The sequence below is a fragment of the Entelurus aequoreus genome, linkage group LG20 (genome assembly GCF_033978785.1).
Source record: "Entelurus aequoreus isolate RoL-2023_Sb linkage group LG20, RoL_Eaeq_v1.1, whole genome shotgun sequence".
NCBI classification, from domain to species: Eukaryota; Metazoa; Chordata; class Actinopteri; order Syngnathiformes; family Syngnathidae; genus Entelurus; species Entelurus aequoreus.
In genome coordinates this window covers 34442752-34466591 of record NC_084750.1, presented here as the reverse complement: position 1 = coordinate 34466591, position 23840 = coordinate 34442752, and the positions used below count along the sequence as shown (strand labels likewise).

Genomic DNA, 23840 nt, shown 5'->3' with positions numbered 1-23840 from the left:
GCTGTGGGTTTGACACCCGTGATTTAGAGTGATATTGTGGCCCTCTTGTCTGATGGTGTAAATTAACTATAACCAACAAATAAAGTCAACACACATAACACAACCTCCTGCTCATTGAACTTTGTGGACATTATGAAACACGTATATATAATTTAAAATTACACATATATAAATCCATTACAGTGCATGATGGGTAATATATGCAAAACACAATCTCCACACTTCCCCATGCTTGGCACATTTTAGCTGCTTGATATTTCTGATTACACAACTTTAAAGAGGTTGTCAGGGGGGGGGGAATAAAGTAAGAGTCAAACTTTCACTTTTACTCTTAACATTCAATGTTGTATCATTTATACTTCATATTGCATCGTCGTCACGGTCTGATGTGGGGGGGGGGATTAAAGTTGAAGGGCTGCTTGTCCCTCTCTGGGTAGCGGGGGTGGCTGGAACAAATTAATTTATAACCTATAGTATTTTTTCCTAGATTTGTGTTGTTTTTTTATTATGTTTTCCGTTAAACTTTAGATACCATTATAAAAAATGACTATTGAATCTGCAGGGGATCCAATAGTAATTTTCCCCACTGTCTGTTAGTCACATTGTATTTTATCCAAATAGTCATAAGACAACTAGAGATGTCCGATAATGGCTTTTTTGCCGATATCCGATATTCCGATATTGTCCAAATCTTAATTACCGATTCCGATAACAACCGATACCGATATATACAGTCGTGGAATTAACACATTATTATGCCTAATTTTGTTGTAATGCCCCGCTGGATGCATTAAACAATGTAACAAGGTTTTCCAAAATAAATCAACTCAAGTTATGGAAAAAAATGCCAACATGGCACTGCCATATTTATTATTGAAGTCACAAAGTGCATTTTTTTTTTTTAAACATGCCTCAAAACATCAGCTTGGAATTTGGGACATGCTCGCCCTGAGAGAGCATGAGGAGGTTGAGGTGGGCGGGGTTGGGGTTGGGGGGGGGGCGGGGTTTCAGGGGTGTAGCGGCGGTGTATATTGTAGCGTCCCGGAAGAGTTAGTGCTGCAAGGGGTTCCGGGTATTTGTTCTGTTGTGTTTATGTTGTGTTACGGTGCGGATGTTCTCCCGAAATGTGTTTGTCATTCTTGTTTGGTGTGGGTTCACAGTGTGGCGCATATTTGTAACAGTGTTAAAGTTGTTTATACATCCACCCTCAGTGTGACCTGGCTGTTGACCAAGTATGCCTTGCATTCACTTGTGTGTGTGAAAAGCCATATATATTATGTGACTGGGCCGGCGAGCAAAGGAAGTGCCTTTATGGTTTATTGGCGCTCTGTACTTCTGTTTACGTCTGTGTACACAGCGGCGTTTTTAAAAGTCATAAATTTTACTTTTTGAAACAGATACCAATAATTTTGAAACAGATACCGATAATTTCCGATATTACATTTTAAAGCATTTATCAGCCGATAATATTATCGGACATCTCTAACGACAACCATTTTAAAACATTTTGGTTAATCAATTACAATTACCATCACTATGTTTACTATCGTTGCAAACGTAGTTTTTGAACTCTTGTACTTAATGTTGTGGCTGTGTATACAAAGGTATAGAGAAAATATGTCACTTATGTAAAAAAAACCAAAAAAAACTGAAGCTTTTTTTCTTGCGACAAGTCATAACTAATGTAAGACCCTATAAAGCACTTTCATGTACCAGTGAAGCTCTCAGGACAGGACACAGGAAAGATGTTCTCCCATTTTTACCAGCCTTTCTACAGGATGTTATGCAGCACATGTGCATGTGTACGGTGTTAGATACTGTCATACAAAGCGGGTGTAGTACACTCAGTTACCTCTTTCAGGTTGTTGCTAACATGCGGCTTCACTTGCGTATTCTGTGTGAAGACCAAACAGGACAGCAGGGCGGCGCTCTCTTCGGGCGCCAGAGGGCTCAGCACGTTCTCGAACAGCAGCTCCGTGAGCAGCAGCTCGTGGCTGCTGATCTGACAGGCCACTCGGCCTTTGAGCTGCACCGCGCCGCTGCTGTCTATGTACTGGAGAGACTGCAGCACCTGAGAGACACGCCGGTGGAAAAATACAGTCAAGTACGGGTAAATACTTACAGCTAGGGCTAGATATACATACATGCACTGCATTGGTAAATAGAATGATCCAATCGAACCTTGATCCTCTGGTGGTACTCAGGCAGTAGAGACAGTGACTGGTCTGACACCAAAAAGAGCAGTTTGTCTAGCTCCTCCTGCACACTCATTCTCTCCTTAACCTGTGCATACTGAAACACAGGTGGGGACACAGTCACCATCAATAGCAGGGGTGTCCAAACTCTGGCCGCCTGCGTCTTCAAATTGGCCCCGCAGATGGAATCAGGTTCGCAGCTTAGTTTTCAATATATGAAAACCTAATTGCTGGAAATGTGTCACCAGCTTGTGGACAATGTGAGTAAATCAGGTCAATGACCATTAATTGTACTTTGAAGCATGCACAGCACAGTATTATATACGACTCATGCCGCCAATAAATTGCAAAAAACACACATAACACAACCTGCTCACTGAACTTTGTGGATACTTAAAAAATGTTAGTACCAAGTACCAATCATAATTCTAAATTACACCCATTTAAATCCACTACAATTATTATGGTAAAATGCATAACACTGTCTCAACACTCATCTATGTTTGGCGCAGTACACATACAGCACAGGCCTAACGTTTGGACACATTCACAACACAACTGATGGTCCCAACCCCATTGATAAAGCAAGAAAATCCACTAATCAACCCTGATAAGGCACACCTGTGAAGTGAAAACCATTTCAGGTGACTATCTCTTCAAGCTCATCAAGAGAATGCCAAGAGTGTGCAAAGCAGTAATCAGAGCAAAGGGTGGCTATTTTGAAGAAACTAGAATATAAAACATGTTTTCAGTTATGTCACCTTTTTTTGTTAAGTACATAACTCCACATGTGTTCATTCATAGTTTGGATGCCTTCAGTGACAATCTACAATGTAAATAGTCATGAAAATAAAGAAAACGCATTGAATGAAAAGGTGTGTCCAAACTTTTGGCCTGTACTGTATATGTATAGGCTTTATATATATATATAGATATATATATATCTATATATATATATCTATATATATATATATAGATATATATATATATAGATATATGTATATATATATATATATCTATATATATATATATAAAAAAAAAATTATATATATATATATATATATATATATATATATATACATATACATATATACATATACATATATATACATATACATATCTATATATATATATATATAGATATATATATATAGATATGTATATGCAGGTTTCCGTGCTCTTTTTAATAAAATCCCCTGAAGAGCAGGGAAACCTGGGAAACAGGCTTGTAGGGATGAAATAGCCTCTGTGTTTTTTTCATATATATATATATACACACACACACACATGCTTTGCTTTATCGCACCCAAGGAAACTAAATAATGCCCATCTCAAATTAAAAACAAAACACCGCTGTCTAGAAAATGTACATGTCAAAAACATGGTGCAGCGGTTGGTCAGTATTGGTAATTTGAGAACGCCTACTTCCTGTCTGCCCAACAAAGGGGCCAGAAAGGAGTAAGCACAAGCACACACCTGCTCTGCAAACGTGGGCGAATGGATGCAGTTAAAATCCTTTAGGCTGTCCTGCAGCGCACGGATGCGTAGGGACGCCTCGACCACGTCCACGCTCTTCAGCTGGAGGTCGTTCACCGGGTGGAGGGTGGCGACGCCGCCGGGGTTGGCCTCGGCCATTCGCAAGAGCTCCTGTGAGGCCGTGGAGATGGCCTGGCCAGGGGGTTCACTTCTGGAAGATTAGATAGAAAAATAACTTCCCTTTATCATATTTATTCAAAAAATCAGAGTCCTGAAAAAGGAACCCAGTGTCAAACCTGAATCTGGGTTGTTGTCTCTTATGATAGTTGTCAATGATCCTGTCAGGGATCACTTTCAGGGTCTTCACTGTGATGGCAGTGATGTCCTGTGGGTTTAGCTTCTGCACCGTGTGGCTGCATGGACCTGACACAAAACACAGGATCATCACTTACAGTACATGTGTGTACACATTTACAGTATATCTTCCAAAGGGACACTACTATAGAGATTCAACTTGGGTAAACTTTACAGTAGTCTGTGTACAGCTTGTATAACAGTATAGATTTCCTATTTTCATACTACACTGTATTACTAAGAATGATTTTAACGATTACCCTTCATACTTTTCAGATGAAAATGTAAAAATACTATATGAATGAAAAGATTGAAACCTTCAAAAAGTACTTAGTGAATAAATATTGGATCAAATCTGGAAGAAAAAAATCCAGATCCTTTGTCATTCCAACCAGTTTTTTTAAATGGAAAGAGGGAATGAAAACATCCATCCATCCATCCATTTTCTACCGCTTGTCCCTTTTGGAGTCGCAGGGGGTGCTGGAGCCCATCTCAGCTGCATTCGGGCAGAAGTCGCCACCTCATCACAGGGCCAACACAGATAGACAGACAACATTCACATTCACATTCACACACTAGCGCCAATTTAGTGTTGCCAATCAACCTATCCCCAGGTGCATGTTTTTGGAGGTGGGAGGAAGCCGGAGTACCCGGAGGGAATCCACGCAGTCACGGGGAGAACATGCAAACTCCACACAGAAAGATCCCGAGCCCGAGATTGAACTCAGGACTACTCAGGACCTTCGTTTTGTGAGGCACATGCACTAACCCCTGTTCCACCGTGCTGCCCTATAAATAAAGATGAATAAAAACAGTAAACGACAAACTCACTATTCTATGTTAAAAGGAGAATATACCGGTGGCACTGCCAAAAAATTACAATATCGTGCAAAAGTCCATCCGTTTCGGCAATTCAACTTCTAATATGTGATGTAAACTCATTACATGCAAAGTGAGACATGTTAAGCCTTTATTTTCTATCATTTTGATGATCACGGCTTACAGTTTTTAAAAACCCAACATTTTCAATTTCCGGTTTTCATAAGCTTTCATCGAAATGTTTAAAATATCTCAAGTTGCATGTTATGAGCCAATGTCATACTGTATATTAGTTTCACCTTGTAAATATAATTGCTAGAATAAACAAACATTTGCACTATATTCTCCTTTTTTGAGTTTCACTTGTACACAAAGTTAGTTTACTATCAGATTCATTACAAGTCATGAAGGATTTTGGGGCACTGTCAGCAATCACTTGTGTTGTTTATCCAGTAAGAGCACTTACAGTATTTTTCAGGACTATAAGGCGCACTTAAAATCCTTTCATTTTCTCAAAACTCGACAGTGCGCCTTATAACCCGGTGCGCCTAATGTACGGAATCATTTTGGTTGTGCTTACCGACCTCGAAGCTATTTTATTTGGTACATGGTGTAATGATAAGTGTGACCAGTAGACGGCTGTCACACATAAGAGATATGTGTAGACTGCAATATGACTCAAGTAAAAAACACCAAAATTGTATATGTTCCATTGAAAATATAGAACATTACACACGGCGCTCAAAAATCTATCAAAATGTTTTAATACAACTTTTGTAAGCTATGAAGGATTGTACTGTGCTTCAACATACGAGTATTATTATGGTGTGTGTGTATAAGGTAAGACATTATCTGGCGTTTTGTTTCGCAATATTATGCAAAAACAACTTTTCTTACCTTCTGGTACCTGCTGATCTATATTTTGGATCTGCATATGTCCAAAAAATGTGTGCGCATCCGCCTTTGTAGTCTGCGGACCGTAGTCAATACGCTTCTTCTTTTCCTCTATCTTCTTGTTGTGGGGCATTCATCCTGGGCTGTTGCCATTTCTAATATAAAGTAGTGTAAAGTTCTTACTTATATCTGTCAGTAAACTCACCATGAAAGCGCTTAAACCTGCTCAGTGGCCTTGCGGTTAGAGTGTCCGCCCGGAGATCGGTAGGTTGAGAGTTCAAACCCCGGCCGAGTCATACCAAAGACTATAAAAATGGGACCCATTACCTCCCTGCTTGGCACTCAGCATCAAGGGTTGGAATTGGGGGTTAATTTACCAAAATGATTCCGGAGCGCGGCCACCGCTGCTGCTCACTGATCCCCTCACCTCCCAGGGGGTGGAACAAGGGGATGGGTCAAATGCAGAGAGTAATTTCACCACACCTAGTGTGTGTGACTATCAGTGGTACTTTTAACTTTAAAACATACCAGTGTAATGAGTTTACATAATTCACCCAAGGAACTTTAGTTATTAGAGAGTTACGGTTGGACGTTTTTTCACGGGACACATTTCCGGCGTTGTTATTGCACTAGTGAGCCACGGATGAGGAGATGCTGCTCCGTTATTGATTTAAGTAAAGTCTGAATGTTATTAAAACTTCTTCCACTCCCATCCTTGCACGCTACACCGCTACAACAAAGATGACGGGTAGAAGACGCTGTCGAAGGTGAGCCACGTAAATAAGAGCGCCCACAAAACGGCGCATTCTGAAGCGACTGTCAGAAAGCGGCTTGAAGATGATCTGTAAAACATAATCTATGCAACATTTTGACCAAAGAACCACCATTACATGTTATGTAGACCACAAGGAAGTGTTTTCAATTTAGAAAAACAATAATAATAATATGACTCCTTTAATGCGCCTTATAATCCGGTGCGCCTTTGGTATGAAAATAGACCTAACTAGACCCGCTCATGCGCCCTATGGCTCGGAAAATACGGTAATCATTTATTGACCAACCTTCAGGGATGAAGAGTGCCGTGTCGAAGTGGTGAGGAAAAGCTCGGCTGTCACCGCCGTTCCCTTCCATTTCCTCGTTGCCTTTCTCGCATATAATGAGCGCGGTGAAGGTGCGATTCACAGCATCGTTGGACACCTGCAGAGCACATGTTGCAGACATGGAGGGACAGCCGCAGTATTTGGCGATGCTAACGCTACCACTCCTGGCCTAATTTAGCCAACTTGTTTTCAGGGTTGAAGGTGTGAATTACTGTCTGCAGACCACTTCCAGGCATTTTGCAACCTTTTGCCCAATGCATGCTGGGACACTCAGCATCCTTAACTGACCCTGAGCTACTGACACATCGGCACGCCTACCTGCAGAATGACTCCCAGGGCGTTAGGATGCTGCTTGTTGTTCACCACCACAACCCGGCCCACAGATAGAGCTTTCAGCCCACTGACCGACTCCAGAATAGCATGCTGCAGTCAAAGAGGAAGAATTGGTCTCAAAATAAACAGTGGTTGCGGAGGTTTGAGGTACTTTGTGCCACCTGGAGGATGTCTTTAGTGGTTTGTAGCTCTGTCACAGTGAGGTAGTACGGTAACACATCAGACAGCTGACCCTCGTTGGCCGGAGGCGGTAGCGTGGCCATTGTCTTCTTCAGCTGGGTGATCCTCTTTTCATGAGCCTAGAAGTAGAAGCAATTGAATGTTTGCATGTGTTCTTTTGTGGCAATTTAAAAAGGGATTACAATAAAATCTACAATGACTGAAAGTATACACAAACCTTCTGACCATTTATTGTGTTTTGTTTGGAAATGCTCTTTACTACTAATCATTACTTTATGAAATTCCCATATTTTATGTTATTAAATGTAAATTAAATAAAAAGTGGTTTGGATGCACTATTTACAACAATTTAAAAAAAAAAAAAAGAGTTCTCCAGCTATGAATACCGCACAGGTCACTCAATGATGCTTTAATAAGACGCAACAACGTTTTGTAAGTACAACTGTATAATGCATGCCTGTAATTTTTTATTAACGTCTAAAACTGAATTTAAAATGTGTTGAATAACCGTGAGAGGCATATTCCAGAGTTTAGAGCAGGGGTGCCCAAACCTTTCCATTAAGAGACGCATACAGAGAAATCAACAGATGTGAGGGCAATTTTGATATTTTTCATCATAAAAGAGGCTACTTATATAGAAGATGTTACATATTTAATATAACATTACCTTGTTTTTTTGCTCTTACTGTCATGATCCCATAAGCCAGTTTGGACTTGTTACCTGAGTGTCTCTGTGGTTTTCAGAGAAGCTCCTCTTCATCATGTCCGTCACATGGAGAGCCTCCACTCGCAGCAGGTTTAGGATCATAGTGTAGGTCAGCCTGAACTGTGAGTGGAGGGTGGTAGGCTTGCCCTGGTAGAAAAAATTAGGACATTAGCAAAAAAATGTTTTAGTTCCCTTTTTACTCTCCAATCTAACACCACCAGTGTAACACTCTAGGGCCAGGGGCCAAATGTGGCCCGCCACATCATTTTATGTGAAAGTCTGGTAATAATATAATAATATGCGTCAATAAAGTACATCATCTCTATTGTTAAATTTATTAGTTTTTTCAGTTTTGACAGAAAAAAAATGCATATTCTAAACTTTAAAATGATCTGATCATGCACAAGATGTTCCAAACATTTTTTTTTAAATAAATAGGTGTCCTGAACTTTTTCACTTCCGATACGATACTGATATTAGAGCCTTGAGTATTGGCCAATACCGATATTGATTCTATATGTTATCAGCTGGAATCATACACACTTTTATTATTTTGTAGTGCGGAATGTTAGAAAATGTTTGATCAAGAGAAATTACTCAAACAAAGAACAATGGTAGCTATAAAAGCGTATGATCAAGACACGTTTGTTACTGGATCATTTCTAAAAAACTTGTCACGGCACGGGCTTTAACCCGCTTTTCGCCGGCAGCTGGGTCTGCCGGCACCTCCGCTGACAGCGTGCCCAGACATGCCCCTGCTCGCGCTGAGCGCAGCACGCCCACGCTGCGACAAGGCTGCAGGCAATCACGGATCAGCGCACCTGGACCTAATAAGAGGGAGCGACATAAAGACCAGCGGACCCAAGGAACCTTTGCTAGAACGTCGCTCATCTTCCCAGTAAGCATCACGTCTGGGATCCCCTCCCTTGTGCTTTGCTCGCCTTCTCCGTGCTCTTCCTTGTTCCCTAGTTCATGTCCCTTGTGTCACCCGCAGTGTCTTCCCCGTCGTCTGTGATCGTGTTTTGCCTCACGACATCCATCCGGATCTCTGACTGCCTTCCTCGATCCTCGACCCCTGCTCGGACACGGATTACGCTGCCACTCTCCTACCCTCGACTGCTCGCCTTCTTACGGACTGCCTCTTCGCCTTGCCCCCTTGATTCGACGAAAGATCCATCCAACACTCACAGACAACAAACCCTGGTAACACTTACACGGTTAATTCTACACATCGTCTACACCCATTCACTAACAGTAGCATACACACTCCACTCACTCATCAAAGGTTTCAATAAACCCTGTAAACCGCAGTTCAGCCTTGGTTGTCACCTCCTTCCCTTCTCAGTACACAACAAACCTTCTGCCTTGGAGAATTTATATATTTAAATATTATGCAACTATGATTATTTTATACATTGACACATGTGATTTAGACTGCAATAATGAGGACAGTTAGTACTATGTTTAGACTATGTTTAGCTTGTGTGCTATTATGTGTTCAACTGTTGTGTAGGCTGCTAGCTCGTAGTAGCCTACAGTATAGCCTACCGTGTTTACGTTTTGTAAATGACTTCACTAAATTACAAGAAAAGTTCAAACTAGTGTGCGATATTTAGATGTGAACTGGCTGTCCAGCACGCTGCAGGACTGATTGTATTATTTTGCTGGTATCGGATCAGGACATCCCTACTTGACATCACCCTTTAAAAACAACCCATCCATCCTATAATAGCTGACATTTGGAAAGATGGAGAGATTAGCGGCCAAGCACAAGGCAGACACTTATATGCTGCAGTGTGGGAGGAACCCATGCCAACATACATAACATAAAGGCTCTCACCAGCATCATGACATGAAGATCAGACATCTCGTGAACGCCGCCTTTGCATAGAATGATGACGGTGCCTGTCGCGTCCAGACCTCTTCTGCCTGCTCTCCCCGCCATCTGAATATATTCACCTTAAAGAAACATTCAAGTTATGTCGAAACTCAGATTCACGTGCAGAGATGAACGCAATCAACATTAGCAGTGAGCAACATACCAGGCAGCAGATTTCTATTGCTGGTTCCGTCATGTTTACGAATGTTGTCGAACACCACAGTTCTGGCAGGCATGTTTACTCCCATTGCAAACGTCTCAGTCGCAAACAGCACCTTTAACGCCGAAGAGGGTATATTTATTTTCTTTGTAAATCAGAGGTGTTCAAATTGCAACGTCGTCATTCTGTCATTACTTTTTATATATATATATTTTTTTTAATTATTATTATTAGTCCAACAAAATAATACACAATAATTCAATAATAATACAATTCCAATTCCAAAACCGGCCCAGCAACATTCAAAATAGCAATCAACAGAGCAATTGAGAGGACACACAAACATGACACATCCATCCATCCATATTCTAACGCTTTTCCCTTACGGGGTCGCGGGAGATGCTGGAGCCTATCCCAACTGCACACAGGCGGAAGACGGGGTACACCCTGGACAAGTCGTCACCTCATCGCAGGGCCAACACAGATAGACAGACAACATTCACAAACAATCCAAAAGTAGTCAAACAAAAATGAATAATATCAACAACAGTATCAATATTAATAAGAATTCCAACATAGCAGTGATTAGAAATCCCTCATTTACATTATCATCACAGCCATTTATAAAAAATAAAATATAAACATTTAAAAAGCGAACAATAGTGTCACAGTGGCTTACACTTGCATCACATCTCATAAGCTTGACAACACATTGTGTCCAATATTTTCCACAAAGATAAAATAAGTCATATTTTAGGTTAATTTAATAGTTAAAACATATTTAAATAATGGATCCCATATTCCAATATATGACTCATTATTATCTAAACCAGTGGTCCGCAACCTTTTTGTAGCTGGCGACCGGTCAACGCTTGAAAATGTGTCCCAGTATGAATTGGACTATCAACATCTATCCATTTTTTTAATATTACCGTTTTTGTTATGATGCATATTGAAAGAAATGAATTTGTACTCTTTGATGATACCTTACTAAATTGATGAAGATCATTAATTTTTAATAACTGCAAACATTACACCACCTTGTTCGTAATGTGAGTCAATGACCATGCATTTTGTATTACAGACTAATGAGCCTAGCATCAATTTATATACCCGAATCCAAGCAACCTTTTCCACTCATGATGCAAATAACCCATAACCCACAGAGAAAGTCAACACACAGTGGGATATAACGCACAACCTGCTCACTGAACTATGTGGACATTATAAAAAATGTCTAAGCACCATACACAATTAAAAAAATACACCCATTTAAAGAGACTACAAAGCAAAACACTCTCCACACTTCGCCACGTTTGCCTTATTTTAACTGTTTGGTGTTTCTGATTAATAACGAAACTTTAAGAATGTCGTCACGGAAGTAAACACCGTAGGAGTCGAACATTCACATTCTCTTAATTTTCAATGTTTTATTGTTCATACTTCATATTGCAGTGTCGCCAAGGTCTGATGTGGAGGGGTGGGGTTGTTAATAAAAGTTAAAGTTATGTGCTGATTTCAGTCTGTTAGCTATAGTTTGCTTCAAGTAATGCAAACCGAATTGTCTCTGGTCATTTCCTGATAATATCGGAAATCCTACATTCTTTATTTTTGTACAAATGATTGTTGTTACATCACAATCAACGCTCTGCTGTGTGGTGAAAAAAAGTGTCGCAATGTGTTTATTTGTGTGTGCGTGTTCGAGTGTGTGTCTGAGTGTGTGTGTGTGTGTGTGTGTGTCCGCGTGTGGATCCATGTGTTGGCGACTTGTCAAGATGTTTCGACACCCCTGTTCTACATGCTCGCTAAAGCAGTCAGACTGACCTTTACTAGACCTCTTGAGAAGAGCATCTCAATGACCTCCTTGAGTATTGGCAGGATCCCGCTGTGATGGACAGCCACTCCTCTCTTCAATTGGTCCCTCATGAGCACAATCTAAAGAGGAGTTTTCATTGTTGTTACTTGGTAAGACAATTATTCAATCAACAATGTGCACATTTTTGGTTGGCTTCTGTTGATGTCACATTCAAACACTCATAATAAGGCTACCTTGATTGTTAAGAGGGACAATTATTTCTCTCCCAAATGTATTAAAATATGTATAATTGACCACTGTAGTACAGTAATAATAATAATAATAAACTTTATTTGTATACCACTTGTCATACAAGAATTGCAGCTCAAAGTGCTTCACAGCAGTAAAAGACATGATTAAGTAAAAACATGGTAAAAACAAGTGTAGAAAATGGAAAATAAATTATAAAAAATAAAAATAAAGATAAAAGCAAAGTAGAAAACAAAAGGATCAGACAATAATAGTTACAATAATCACAGTGTGGAAAAAGAAAGTAATGTAGGAAATAAAAGGCTAATAGTAATGCAGGGTAAAATAAAGGGATCACTGTGAGCCGTAGGTCTCATTTACAGTACAATAATCACAGTATGGATGCAGAGAATAAGATATAGTGCAATTATATAGTATAAAAGTCAGAATAGCAAATTACAGTGAACTCATAAAAGTACAAATGTATTACAACCAACCGGTCTGTATCGGTTTGATGGTACCGCAATGATATAAAATAAAAACAAAGTAGGAAGCCGTACGATAAAGCAGTGCCGAAGGTAATTTAGACAGTAATGCAGACAGTAATCCTTGTATAATAAAATACAAGGATGACTGTAGGCCGTAGGTCTCATTTACAGTACAGTAATCACAGCAATGTAGGAAATAAAAGGCACTGAATCGCAGGTTTCATTTTACAGTCCACTAATCACAGTGTGGATGCAGAAATTTAAGAGCAATGTAGGAAATAAAAGGGTGATGCAGTGTGAGTGCAAGGTGATAGTGTAGTGGTTAAAGGTGTAGTTAGCTTGCTTCGCTGATATCTAATTTAAATGCTTGAGTAACGAGATAGGTTTTAAGCTGTCTTTTGAAGATATCTATGGAGTTGGCTTCCCTGATATTTTTGGGCAGTGTGTTCCATAGTCTTGGGGTGTAGTTGACAAAGGCTGCCTCACCGAACCTCTTTTGACTATTTCTGGGAGCCTCTAATAACCCAGCAGCTGATGACCGCAGTGTTCTTTTTGGTACATAGTTTGTTAGGGTTGTGGCGATATAGCTTGGTCCCTGTCCGTTTAGGGCTTTGTATGTAAGGAGTAGGACCTTGAAGTCAATTCTAAACATTATAGGGAGCCAGTGCAGAGTAGCTAAGACTAATGTGCTCTCCCTTTTTGGTTTTTGATAGCAGTCGAGCTGCAGAGTTTTGAATAAGTTGAAGTCTCTCTGTGGTTTTCTTAGGGAGACCTGTGAAGAGTGCGTTACAGTAGTCTAACCGGCTAGATATGAAGGCGTGAATTAGCTTCTCTGCATCATTTTGATTTATAAATGGTCATACTTTTGCTATGTTCCTGAGATGAAAGAACGATGTTTTGGTCACCTTGTTTGTATGGGAGTTGAAATTCAGTTCTGAGTCTATGATAACACAGAGACTTGTGACCTCAGACTTGATCCAAGGAGTTAATCCTCCTAGGTTTTTAATTAACGTTTCTCTTTCTGTTTTGGGGCCGATAACTACAATTTAAGTTTTGTTCTCATTTAGTTTCAGGAAATTGTTACTCATCCATTTATTTATTGCCAATAGGCAGTTGGTGATGGAGTTTACAGCTGCTGTATCATTAGGTTCTGCGGATATGTACAGTTGTGTAACATCTGCGTAGCTATGGAAGTCTACATTATGTTTTCTGATTATGTCGCCCAGCGGTAACATGTAAAGAGAAAAAAGTAATGGACCGAGGCAGCTCCCTTGTGCAACCCCATAGTGATTGTCATATTTCTCAGATATATGGCCTCCTAGTCTAACATAGACCTTCCTCCCTCTGATGTACGTTTTGAACCAGTTCAGCACATAGTCCTATAGACCAACAAGCTTTTCGAGACGACTGACTAGAATATCATGATCAATTGTATCGAATGCTGCACTGAGATCTAGCAGGACAAGGATGGAGACCTTATTCTCATCAGAGTTTAGTCTGAGGTCGCTGATTATTGTAGCGAAAGCGGTTTCAGTGCTGTGATATTTTCTGAACCCCGATTGGAATTCCTCTAAGATGTTATTTTCTTCTAGAAAGGAATGTGCTTGAATTGAAACTATCCTTTCAAGTACCTTACTGATGAACGGAAGGTTGGATATCGGCCTATAGTTTGCCAGTACCTCACTATCCAGGTTAGGTTTTTTTAACAGGTGTTTTACAACTGCTGTTTTAAAGGCATCTGGGAAGACACCAGTCCTAAGGGATGTATTTATGATGTCTAGGACAGGGCTTGAAACACTATTAAACACCCGCTCAAGGAATGCTGTAGGAACAGGATCAATGTCTGAGGTCCGAGAGCCAGCTCCAGCTCGTGGTGCCCAGGACGAGACTTAAAACCAGGGGAGACAGGGCCTTCTCTGTGGTCGGCCCTAATCTCTGGAACACTCTGCCCCTCCATGTTCAAACTGCTTCCACAGTGGAGTGTTTTAAGTCTCGTCTTAAGACCCACTTTTATTCTTTGGCTTTTAACACTACGTGAGTTGTGTGGTCTTCTGTCCTCTGTTGTCCTGTGTGGTTAGGGTTAGGGTTATACATTTTGATGTCTATTTTACTGTTTTAATTGGTTTTACCCTTTAAAATCGTTTTTAATCATATTTATTTTTTATATTGTCTCTGTATTGGTTTTCTATTCATTTATTCTTTGTTTTTATTCAGTCATTGGTTTAGCATAATATTGTTTTTAATATTGTTTTTAATATCGTTTTTAATATTGTTTTTAATATTGTTTTTGATATTGTTTTTAACATGGCTGTGCAGCACTTTGGAAACATTCTTGTTGTGTAAATGTGCTATATAAATAAAGTGGATTGGATTGGATTGGATTGTAACCGAGGGTTTATATATGTCGCCTATACTGTATAAAACTACAAAATAACAAGGCTCCAGATTTACACGAGGACCACTTTATTTCATCTGTTTTCAAAACTCCGCTCCACCACAACGTGTCACCACTTCCGCTCTTAGCGCCTTCAAAATAAGAGCTCAAGGCATATACTGTATGATAGCTTATAACAGGAACTTAAAGGCCTACTGAAACCCACTACTACCGACCACACAGTCTGATAGTTTATATATCAATGATGAAATCTTAACATTGCAACACATGCCAATACGGCCGGGTTAACTTATAAAGTGCAATTTTAAATTTCATGCTAAACTTCCGGTTGGAAACGTCTTTGGATGATGCGTATGCGCGTGACGTCACGACGGCAACGCAAGTATTCGTACCCAATGTGTCACCATACAAACTGCTCTGTTTTCATCGAACAATTCCACAGTATTCTGGACATCTGTGTTGGTGAATATTTTGCAATTTGTTTAATGGACAATGAAGACTGCAAAGAAGAAAGTTGTAGGTGGGATCGGTGTATTAGCGGCTGGCTGTAGCAACACAACAAGGAGTACTTACTTGGATAGCAGACGCGCTAGCCGATGCTAGCCGCCAACGCATCTGTGATCGGGTGAAGTCCTTCGACGCGCCGTCGATCGCTGGAACGCAGGTGAGCACGGGTGTTGATGAGCAGATGAGGGCTGGCTGGCGTAGGTGGAGCGCTAATGTTTTTATCATAGCTCTGTGAGGTCCGGTTTCTAAGTTGCTAAGTTAGCTTCAGCGTCGTTAGCAACAGCATTGTTAAGCTTTGCCAGGCTGAGAATTATTAACCGTGTAGTTACATGTCCATGGTTTAATAGTATTGTTGATCTTCTGTCTATCCTTCCAGTCAGGGATTTATTTATTTTGTTTCTATCTGCATTGGAGCCAGATGCTATCACGTTAGCTCAGTAGCTAAAGAGCTTCGCTGATGTATTGTCGTGGAGATAAAAGTCACTGTGAATGTCCATTTCGCGTTCTCGACTCTCATTTTCAAGAGGATATAGTATCCGAGGTGGTTTAAAATACAAATCCGTGATCCACAATAGAAAAAGGAGAGTGTGTGGAATCCAATGAGCCAGCTTGTACCTAAGTTACGGTCAGAGCGAAAAAAGATACACCCTGCACTGCCTCTCTAGTTCTTCACTCTAACGTTCCTCATCCATGAATCTTTCATCCTCGCTCAAATTAATGGGGTAATCGTCGCTTTCTCGGTCCGAATTTCTCTCGCTCCATTGTAAACAACGGGGAATTGTGAGGAATCCTACCTCCTGTGACGTCACGCTACTTCCGGTATAGGCAAGGCTTTTTTTTATCAGCGACCAAAAGTTGCGAACTTTATCGTCGTTGTTCTATACTAAATCCTTTCAGCAAAAATATGGCAATATCGCGAAATGATCAAGTACGACACATAGAATGGATCTGCTATCCCCGTTTAAATAAAAAAAATTCATTTCAGTAGGCCTTTAACATCACAAAGAGGCAAGTCCATAAAAATAGGTTACATGTCTCCCCTCCTACAAAAAGAAACATTCTCGTTTCAACACAATAACAGGAACTTAACATCACAAAGAGGCAAGTCCATAAAAATAGGTTACAATTATTACACCCAAAAATGTTATTCCTTTTACTCTTTCAATGTCTACTCCGTGTATTTGTGTTAGTGTTTTACTTTCTCTAGTTGCAATAAACGATTAGTTGCATTTTTATAATTAGTTGCGATAAACAAATGATGACTTTGCTTCAATGCTCATTAAAACATATCTGAACAGATTTCTCTACGATAGAAGCCTTTTGTGTATATCTGGGTAGTGTTTCACGGATAAAGCACCATTTTGGAGCAGAGTTTGCATACCTGAGGAAGCTGTCGGTCTCCTCCTCGAAGGCGACTCAGGCTCTTCTGGAAAAAGGAGTGGATCTCTGCTTTCTCTATGGACGTGGTCAAGTCCATGGATTCCAGCGAGTGGGCGTTGTTGTCGCAGCGTGTGCGGGAGAACGTGAAGGCCACCACGGGAGTCTGCTGCCGCTGGGACAGGAAGTGCAAGAGGGTGAGCCACACCGATCGGTCCTAAAATGTAGATGGAAGACAGAAAAGTGAAGGATGAAAAATAAGAAGAGCATCAACTTGAGGGGATAAATTACCTGACTCGCTGTGGTGTTTTGATTTGTGCTTTTTGTGCCAAAAGACTGGGCATACTTGCTGGTGCGTTCCTTTTTGGCATCCACAGCTGCATAGTACCTGTAAAAACCCAATAATGTGTATTTGAAACTTTCTTAATATTGTTATAATTATTCATAGCTGCACACCTGCCAAGCTTAAATACTTTGTATGTAACACACTTCGACAATCACTTAAAAATTGAAGATTTAAAAGAGTCCATATTGTCAAATGTGTATCAGACACAGATCATAGAAATTACGTTTTCCTCTCTCCATAGTGTAATCACAATATACGTGTAAATACAATACAATAGAGGTGCTGAAGAAATTTGATTCACAACCAAATCACGATTCTTATTCATTCAGATACAAAATCAATTCATAATTTTCTAAATTTGAATTGTTTATTTATTTTTTTAAGAATAATTTGAAAAAATACATTGTTTGGGCTATCCCCGGGCTTACGAGTATCGGTTTGAGTTAAGAATCGCGTTGAATCAAGACTCGATTCTGAAACTAAATTAAATTGAATCGTTATATTCACATCCCCACAATAAAATCAATATTACGTAACTACAATAGAGCAGTGCAAAGAAATATACAGTACAAAAAAAAATCTAATGTAAAAAAAGGTGCATAGGCCTATAAAAGTGAGATATTTTAATATATTTCTTCAGTTCAGTAAAAAGGCTATAAAAAATATTACATATTACCGATACATGTTTAAAAGAAACGTTGCTATTACAAGCTTTAAAAAAAAATGTATCTATTTTAGCTGGGGTTTTTTAGTAAAGGGGACCTATGATGCCTTCAGTGACAATCTACAATGTAAATAGTCATGAAAATAAAGAAAACCCATTGAATGAGAAGGTGTATCCAAACTTTTGGCCTGTACTGTATATCATGTATACTTGGTGTAAATTTTGTTCTACAGTTACCGTACATTTTTTAAGTCTATGTGCAAGATGTTCGTTCCTGGAGGCGTTCCCAGATTGCAAATGAAACCCCTCCCCAATAAATATAAAATTGTACTACCCTACTTGGTGTGTGTTTACGCTTGAACTACTTCACATATCTACATCAGAACAATGAACAGGAAAAGTGAATCTAAATGCAGCTTTGTTTTCTTTGACTCTTGACTCATTATCTATAGTCCAGTCGCGAGTCGGGTTGCACGCACATGCGACTTGGGCAATTACCGACAATGTATCTACATGTGCGTAAGAATTTGGCTTGCAAACGAACATCTCGCGACTGCGAATCGGCTCTCGACGTTTACTTAAAAGAGCCGTTCAAAAGACTCGATTTGTTCACAAAAGTCACATCTTTGGCTCAGGCTATACGGGCTCTGAATGAGCAGAATACACATGGGCAATAACGTTCTTTTGCGAGGTTACTCTAAGCCACAAAAGAGGCTCTGCAGGGGAGGAGTGAGCCGCTGTAGCATACGCTGCTGGTGCCATGACACGGGAGCATAATCCCGTTATCACAGACTGAACTCGAAACTGAAAACAAAATGCGTACCTGTAAAGAAGCGAAGCACGCAAGCGTATTCTAGGGTCACCATGGGTGTACAGTATAAAAATGGTGTACTGTCAAAGTAAAAAATGGTACCCTTTAGTGAGGAAGTTTCCTGCCGCATCCATAAGCAGAAACATCTCCTTTTGGGTCTTTGTGTTGTTTCCAGTGTACAAATAATGCTCCAAAGGCACAGGCCTCTTTAATGTGCTGATCACGTAAATGTGCCTCTTCTTAATGCGGCTGGTTAAAGAGAGAAAAAACATCCCTGTCAATATTTAGTTTATGCCTTTTTCTTTACAGGTCAATTGTGTTATTGTCATGGCGCCTACCCGATCCACTCGCTGAACTCCAGAGCGTTTGGCACCGTGGCGCTCAAGAGAATGATGCTGATATGATCGGGAAGCATGATCAGAACCTCCTCCCACACAACCCCTCTCTGAAAAATGGAGAAGATAATTATAAATAAATGATAAATGGGTTATACTTGTATGGCGCTTTTCTACCTTGACAGTATTTCCACATTTACCCATTCACACACACATTCACACACTGATGGCGGGAGCTGCCATGCAAGGCGCTAACCAGCAGCCATCAGAGGCAAAGGGTGAAGTGTCTTGCCCAAGGACACAACGGACGTGACTAGGAAGGTAGAAGGTGGGAATTGAACGCCAGTAACCAGCAACACTCCGATTGCTGGCACAGCCACTCTACCAACTTCGCCACGCCGTAATAATCGTGAAAGTCGGATGGGGATAAACCAAAAGAAGCAGTCATGGAAATCTCCTGACCTCAGCGTCATTAATGTAGTGGACCTCATCAAATATGACCCACTCCAAGTCTCTAATGACCTCTGAACCGTTGTACAGCATAGACCTGAGAAGGAAGAGAGTGGTGCGTTTATGGACCCGAGGAGGAACTTAACAACTATTTAACTGTCTGTCACAATTGTGCTAGAATACCTGAGAATCTCAGTGGTCATGATGAGACATGAAGACTCTGGACTGATTTGGACGTCACCTGTCAGGAGTCCCACATCCCCGAAAGTTGCTTTGAAGTCTCTGAACTTCTGATTTGACAAGGCCTTGATTGGGGAAGTGTAGATGGTCCTATCAGAAGACACAATTAAGACTACCCTCAAAAAACAGTGTAAAAAAAGGTTTTGCACGCACATGATAGCGATGTAGCAAAGTTTAGCTACTAACGTTAGCTATCGTTGACTCTGTCGCCTATCATAACAACATGATTGCAAATTGTTAGTTGCTTCTAGACTGCTTTTCTATGTGTGCACGCGCTCAATCCATGTACGTGTCGGTAAGACAGCCTGAACCCCAGCAGTTTTTATTCAATACAATTAGTATTGTGAAATATATAGACACTTATATATGGTATTGGTAACAAAAGCTAGCCGGTGGTGTTCTTATTTAATTTTTTGGTATTTTGAGTAAGTTGCAAACAGCCTCTTTAATTTTGAATTTGTACGTATTGAATTATTTTTATCAATGCTTTTGTTTTGTTTCATATATTATTTTCTATATCAAATGTATGTTTTTGTGTAATTATTCGACTTTTTATTAATTATGGTTATGGTTAATAGCTATTACCTATTACAGGTGTGGGGTCCCACAGGGCTCAGTTTTGGGACCACTGCTCTTTTCTATTTATTTACTTCCCCGGGGCTCAATCCTAAGAAAGCATGATATTTATTTTCATTGTTATGCCGATGACACACAAATGTATTTTCCGTTAAAGAGAAATCATGCCTCTTCAATACAGCCATTACTTGCCTGTCTTGATGATATCAAGGCCTGGATGGCCCTAAACTTCTTAAATTTCAATGAAAAGAAGACAGAAGTAATAGTGTTTGGACCTAGTGGTACCTGTGAGCTCCCCCCTGTTGACTTTGGCCCCTTGGCTTTGCACGTTAAGCCCATGATCACCAACCTGGGTTTTCGTATTGACAGTGATTTTAAATTGGACCGTCAGATTGGCACAGTGGTGAAAGCCAGCTTTTTTTTATTTACGTCAGCTGGCCAAGGTTAAAAACCTTCTTTCTAGGCAACAGTTAGAGACAGTAATCCATGCCTTTATCACATCTCGGCTGGTTTACTGTAACTCTTTGTATTTTGGAATTAGTCAGTCCTCCCTCTCACGTCTGCAGCTGGTCCAAAATGCAGCTGCCCAACTTTTAACAAACACAAGAAAAATAGAGCACATTACTCCTGTTTTAGCCTCCCTCCACTGGCTGCCTTTGTCTTTTAGAGTCCATTTTTAAATTATCTTACTCATTTTTAAATCCTTACGTGGTCTTGCCCCACCGTACCTCTCTGAGCTGCTCCACCTCTATGCCCCCACCCGGTCCCTCAGGTCAGCTGATCAGCTGATCCTGGAGGTACCCAAAACAAAGCGCAAGCTCAGAGGGGACAGAGCCTTCTCTGTTGCGGGTCCCAAACTCTGGAACGATCTCCCTCTCCATGTGAGACAGGCCCCTTCTTTGGCTATTTTTAAGACCCTTCTTAAAACCCATTTTTATTCACTGGCTTTTAACCCAGCATGAGACTTTGAACTGTTTTTAGCTTTAAACTTTTTTAACTGTTTTTAACTTTCAAACGTTTTTTTTATCTAACAAACTGTTCTTAGGGTAATTTATATTTGCTTTTTAAATGTGTATTTTTATTTCTGTTTTAAATGTTATTTTTTAGTCTGTCCTTTGCCTCTATTTCTTTGTGGTGTACAGCCCTTTGTTTTACAACTGTGCTTGTTTTTAAATGGCTTCATAAATAAAGTTGGTATGGTATGGTATGGTACAGGTACACCTTTTTTTTTTTACCCTAAAGCAGAATGGAATGCACAGGGAATCTCACCTGTTCACTTGGTTCTGTTCAAGATCAAAACACAAGTACACCCTGTGTTTTTATCTTTGCAAATACACACACATATTCTCTTAATTAGCTTCGATGGTGAGAAGAGGTGCCAGGAACAAGACTAAGCGAGAGTGGACAAATGTGCGTGTGTCCAAAACCCAAGCTAAGGTTAACTTTTGGTTTCGTTGGACAACGCCTAAACAACTCTGACATGAAGATTACATTTTAATATGTTATAATTATGACTAGAGTAAGCATATTTTTTGTAGAATAAGGCGCCACCCTTACATTTTCAAAAAAATCGACAGCTCTCCTTAAAACCCAGAATAAAAATGTATTCTGGTTGTGCTTAAAACTTTGATGTTTCTTTAAGTATATAAAACATTACACAAGTCTTTTTTTAATAACGTATATGAATAGTTACAATTGCATAGTTACATGTTTTTGCTCGTATCTCTTTTTAGTGGTAAGATCTAGGCCCCTTGCGTACTCAGATAGTTTGCACTCTGTTTGCTTCACAGTAGCCATATTGGTTTGGTGGCCCACCCCTTTGTTTACTTCTGCTGAAGTAAACAACCTATAGGAATACAACCTATAAGGACCCCAAAATGGCACCTCTAAGAAGACATACTATCTGGCATTTTGTTTCGACTTATTATGCAAAACCAACTTTCCTTACCTATTGGTTCCTGCTCATGTGTATTTGGGATCTCCATAAGTCCCGAAAATGTGTGCGTGTCCGCCAATGTAGCCCGCACCATAGACAATAAGCTCCTTCTTTTTCACTACCCTCTTGTTATGGGAGCATTTGTCCTCCATTGTACATATTAGCGTACAGTTCTAACTTCAATCTGTTACTAGATTGGCTATGGAAGCGCTAACAACTACCGGTAAAACAAAGATGGTGGGGAGAAGACGTGGAGCCGTGTAAAAATGACCGCCCACCAAACAGCGCATCCTGAAGAGACAGTCAAAGAGTGGCTTGAAGATGGTCTATAAAACATAATCTATGCAACAATTTGACCAAAATAAACACCATTACATGTTATGTAGACCAAAAGGATGTCTTTTAAATGTAGAAATAAATATCATATGACCCTTTTTTGCACCTTATAATCTTTAATATGAAAATAAACCCGCTCATTTGCAGTGTGCCATATAATCCAGTGCACCCTATGGTCCGAAACATATGGTAAACAGTAACTACACACCTTGTCATGTGTTTCTGTGAGAGGGCGATGGCGTATTCGGCCACCACTGTCTTGCCAGCCGATGTGTGCGCGGCTACAAACACAGATTCGTGGGCCTCCAGTCGCAATACGGCTTGTTTCTGGAACACGTCTAGCTCAAACGGCCACTGGAAAAAAAACAAAAGATGTTGTTGTCTGCCAACGAACAATTGTTCGACGTGATGTAGAGGCAGGAGTACCTTGAAAGCCGGATGAGGAATGCGTTTGTAGAAGTCCTCGCAAGGAGAACTTATGTCCACAGGAATTGCCCATTTTTTATTATATTCTGGCTTCTCACTCTGCTTTGAGTTCACATCTTTTCCCTTATTGGAGTGAGAGGAGGATGACACAGCCGCCTGATGGGAGATATTAGAAATGCATTACAAGTCGTTTTGTATTTGAAAATGTATTATGAAGGTAAGAACGCACCGAACTATACCATCAACAAACAAGCAAATTATGGTTTGAACTAGTTATTTAGCTATAAATTTGTAAAATTCATAGCCACTGACAGAATTATCAAAAAGGAAGAATGTCGTACCTGGATGCCCAGGTCTTCAAGACTGTTTGTTCTTGGTAGTTTGGCAGCTTCCTTCTGTTCTTGCCCCTTCACTTTTTCTTCTACATCAGCCACCAAGTCAGTGATGTCATCAGAAGCGGACAGCAGCGACATGAGGTTGACCTCTGGTTTCGCGATTTTCGCTTCTTGAAGACACACATTTAAAAAATGAAAACAGCACATTGAAATAGTTATTGCACTGGAATCTCTCGATGCTGCAAAGATATAGGTAGCCATTGGCTAAGTAAATGTCACAAGGAGAAAGAGCTGTGTTATTAGCAGGAACTAGAATCAACTAGGGATGTTCCAATCAGGGTTTCATGCTGCCGATTGCAATACCGATAATCCATGAGTGAGATCGGCCAATACCGATCACATGAATTAACTGTATTCTTTTTTTTTTTCATGGTGAGTACTATTGACAGTTTTACAATATCAACGCAATATTTAAACA

General features: G+C 40.1%; 1 protein-coding gene across 1 annotated transcript in view; it reads right to left on the bottom strand.

Moving 5' to 3' along the window:
* Positions 1 to 23840, bottom strand: part of skic2 (SKI2 subunit of superkiller complex) — a 36141-nt gene that overhangs the window by 1782 nt on the left and 10519 nt on the right. The window contains exons 8-27 of the mRNA XM_062029993.1: positions 23369 to 23532; positions 23028 to 23183; positions 22810 to 22955; positions 19697 to 19843; positions 19526 to 19610; positions 19067 to 19173; positions 18831 to 18977; positions 17199 to 17295; positions 16912 to 17124; positions 11921 to 12031; positions 10100 to 10211; positions 9898 to 10016; positions 8073 to 8204; positions 7333 to 7470; positions 7157 to 7261; positions 6800 to 6935; positions 3968 to 4094; positions 3672 to 3882; positions 2182 to 2292; positions 1853 to 2071 (exon numbers count right to left, since the gene is read on the bottom strand). Of these exons, the coding sequence (XP_061885977.1) occupies positions 1853 to 2071; positions 2182 to 2292; positions 3672 to 3882; positions 3968 to 4094; positions 6800 to 6935; positions 7157 to 7261; positions 7333 to 7470; positions 8073 to 8204; positions 9898 to 10016; positions 10100 to 10211; positions 11921 to 12031; positions 16912 to 17124; positions 17199 to 17295; positions 18831 to 18977; positions 19067 to 19173; positions 19526 to 19610; positions 19697 to 19843; positions 22810 to 22955; positions 23028 to 23183; positions 23369 to 23532 (2783 nt within the window). The remainder of the gene's footprint in view (positions 1 to 1852; positions 2072 to 2181; positions 2293 to 3671; positions 3883 to 3967; positions 4095 to 6799; positions 6936 to 7156; positions 7262 to 7332; positions 7471 to 8072; positions 8205 to 9897; positions 10017 to 10099; positions 10212 to 11920; positions 12032 to 16911; positions 17125 to 17198; positions 17296 to 18830; positions 18978 to 19066; positions 19174 to 19525; positions 19611 to 19696; positions 19844 to 22809; positions 22956 to 23027; positions 23184 to 23368; positions 23533 to 23840) is intronic.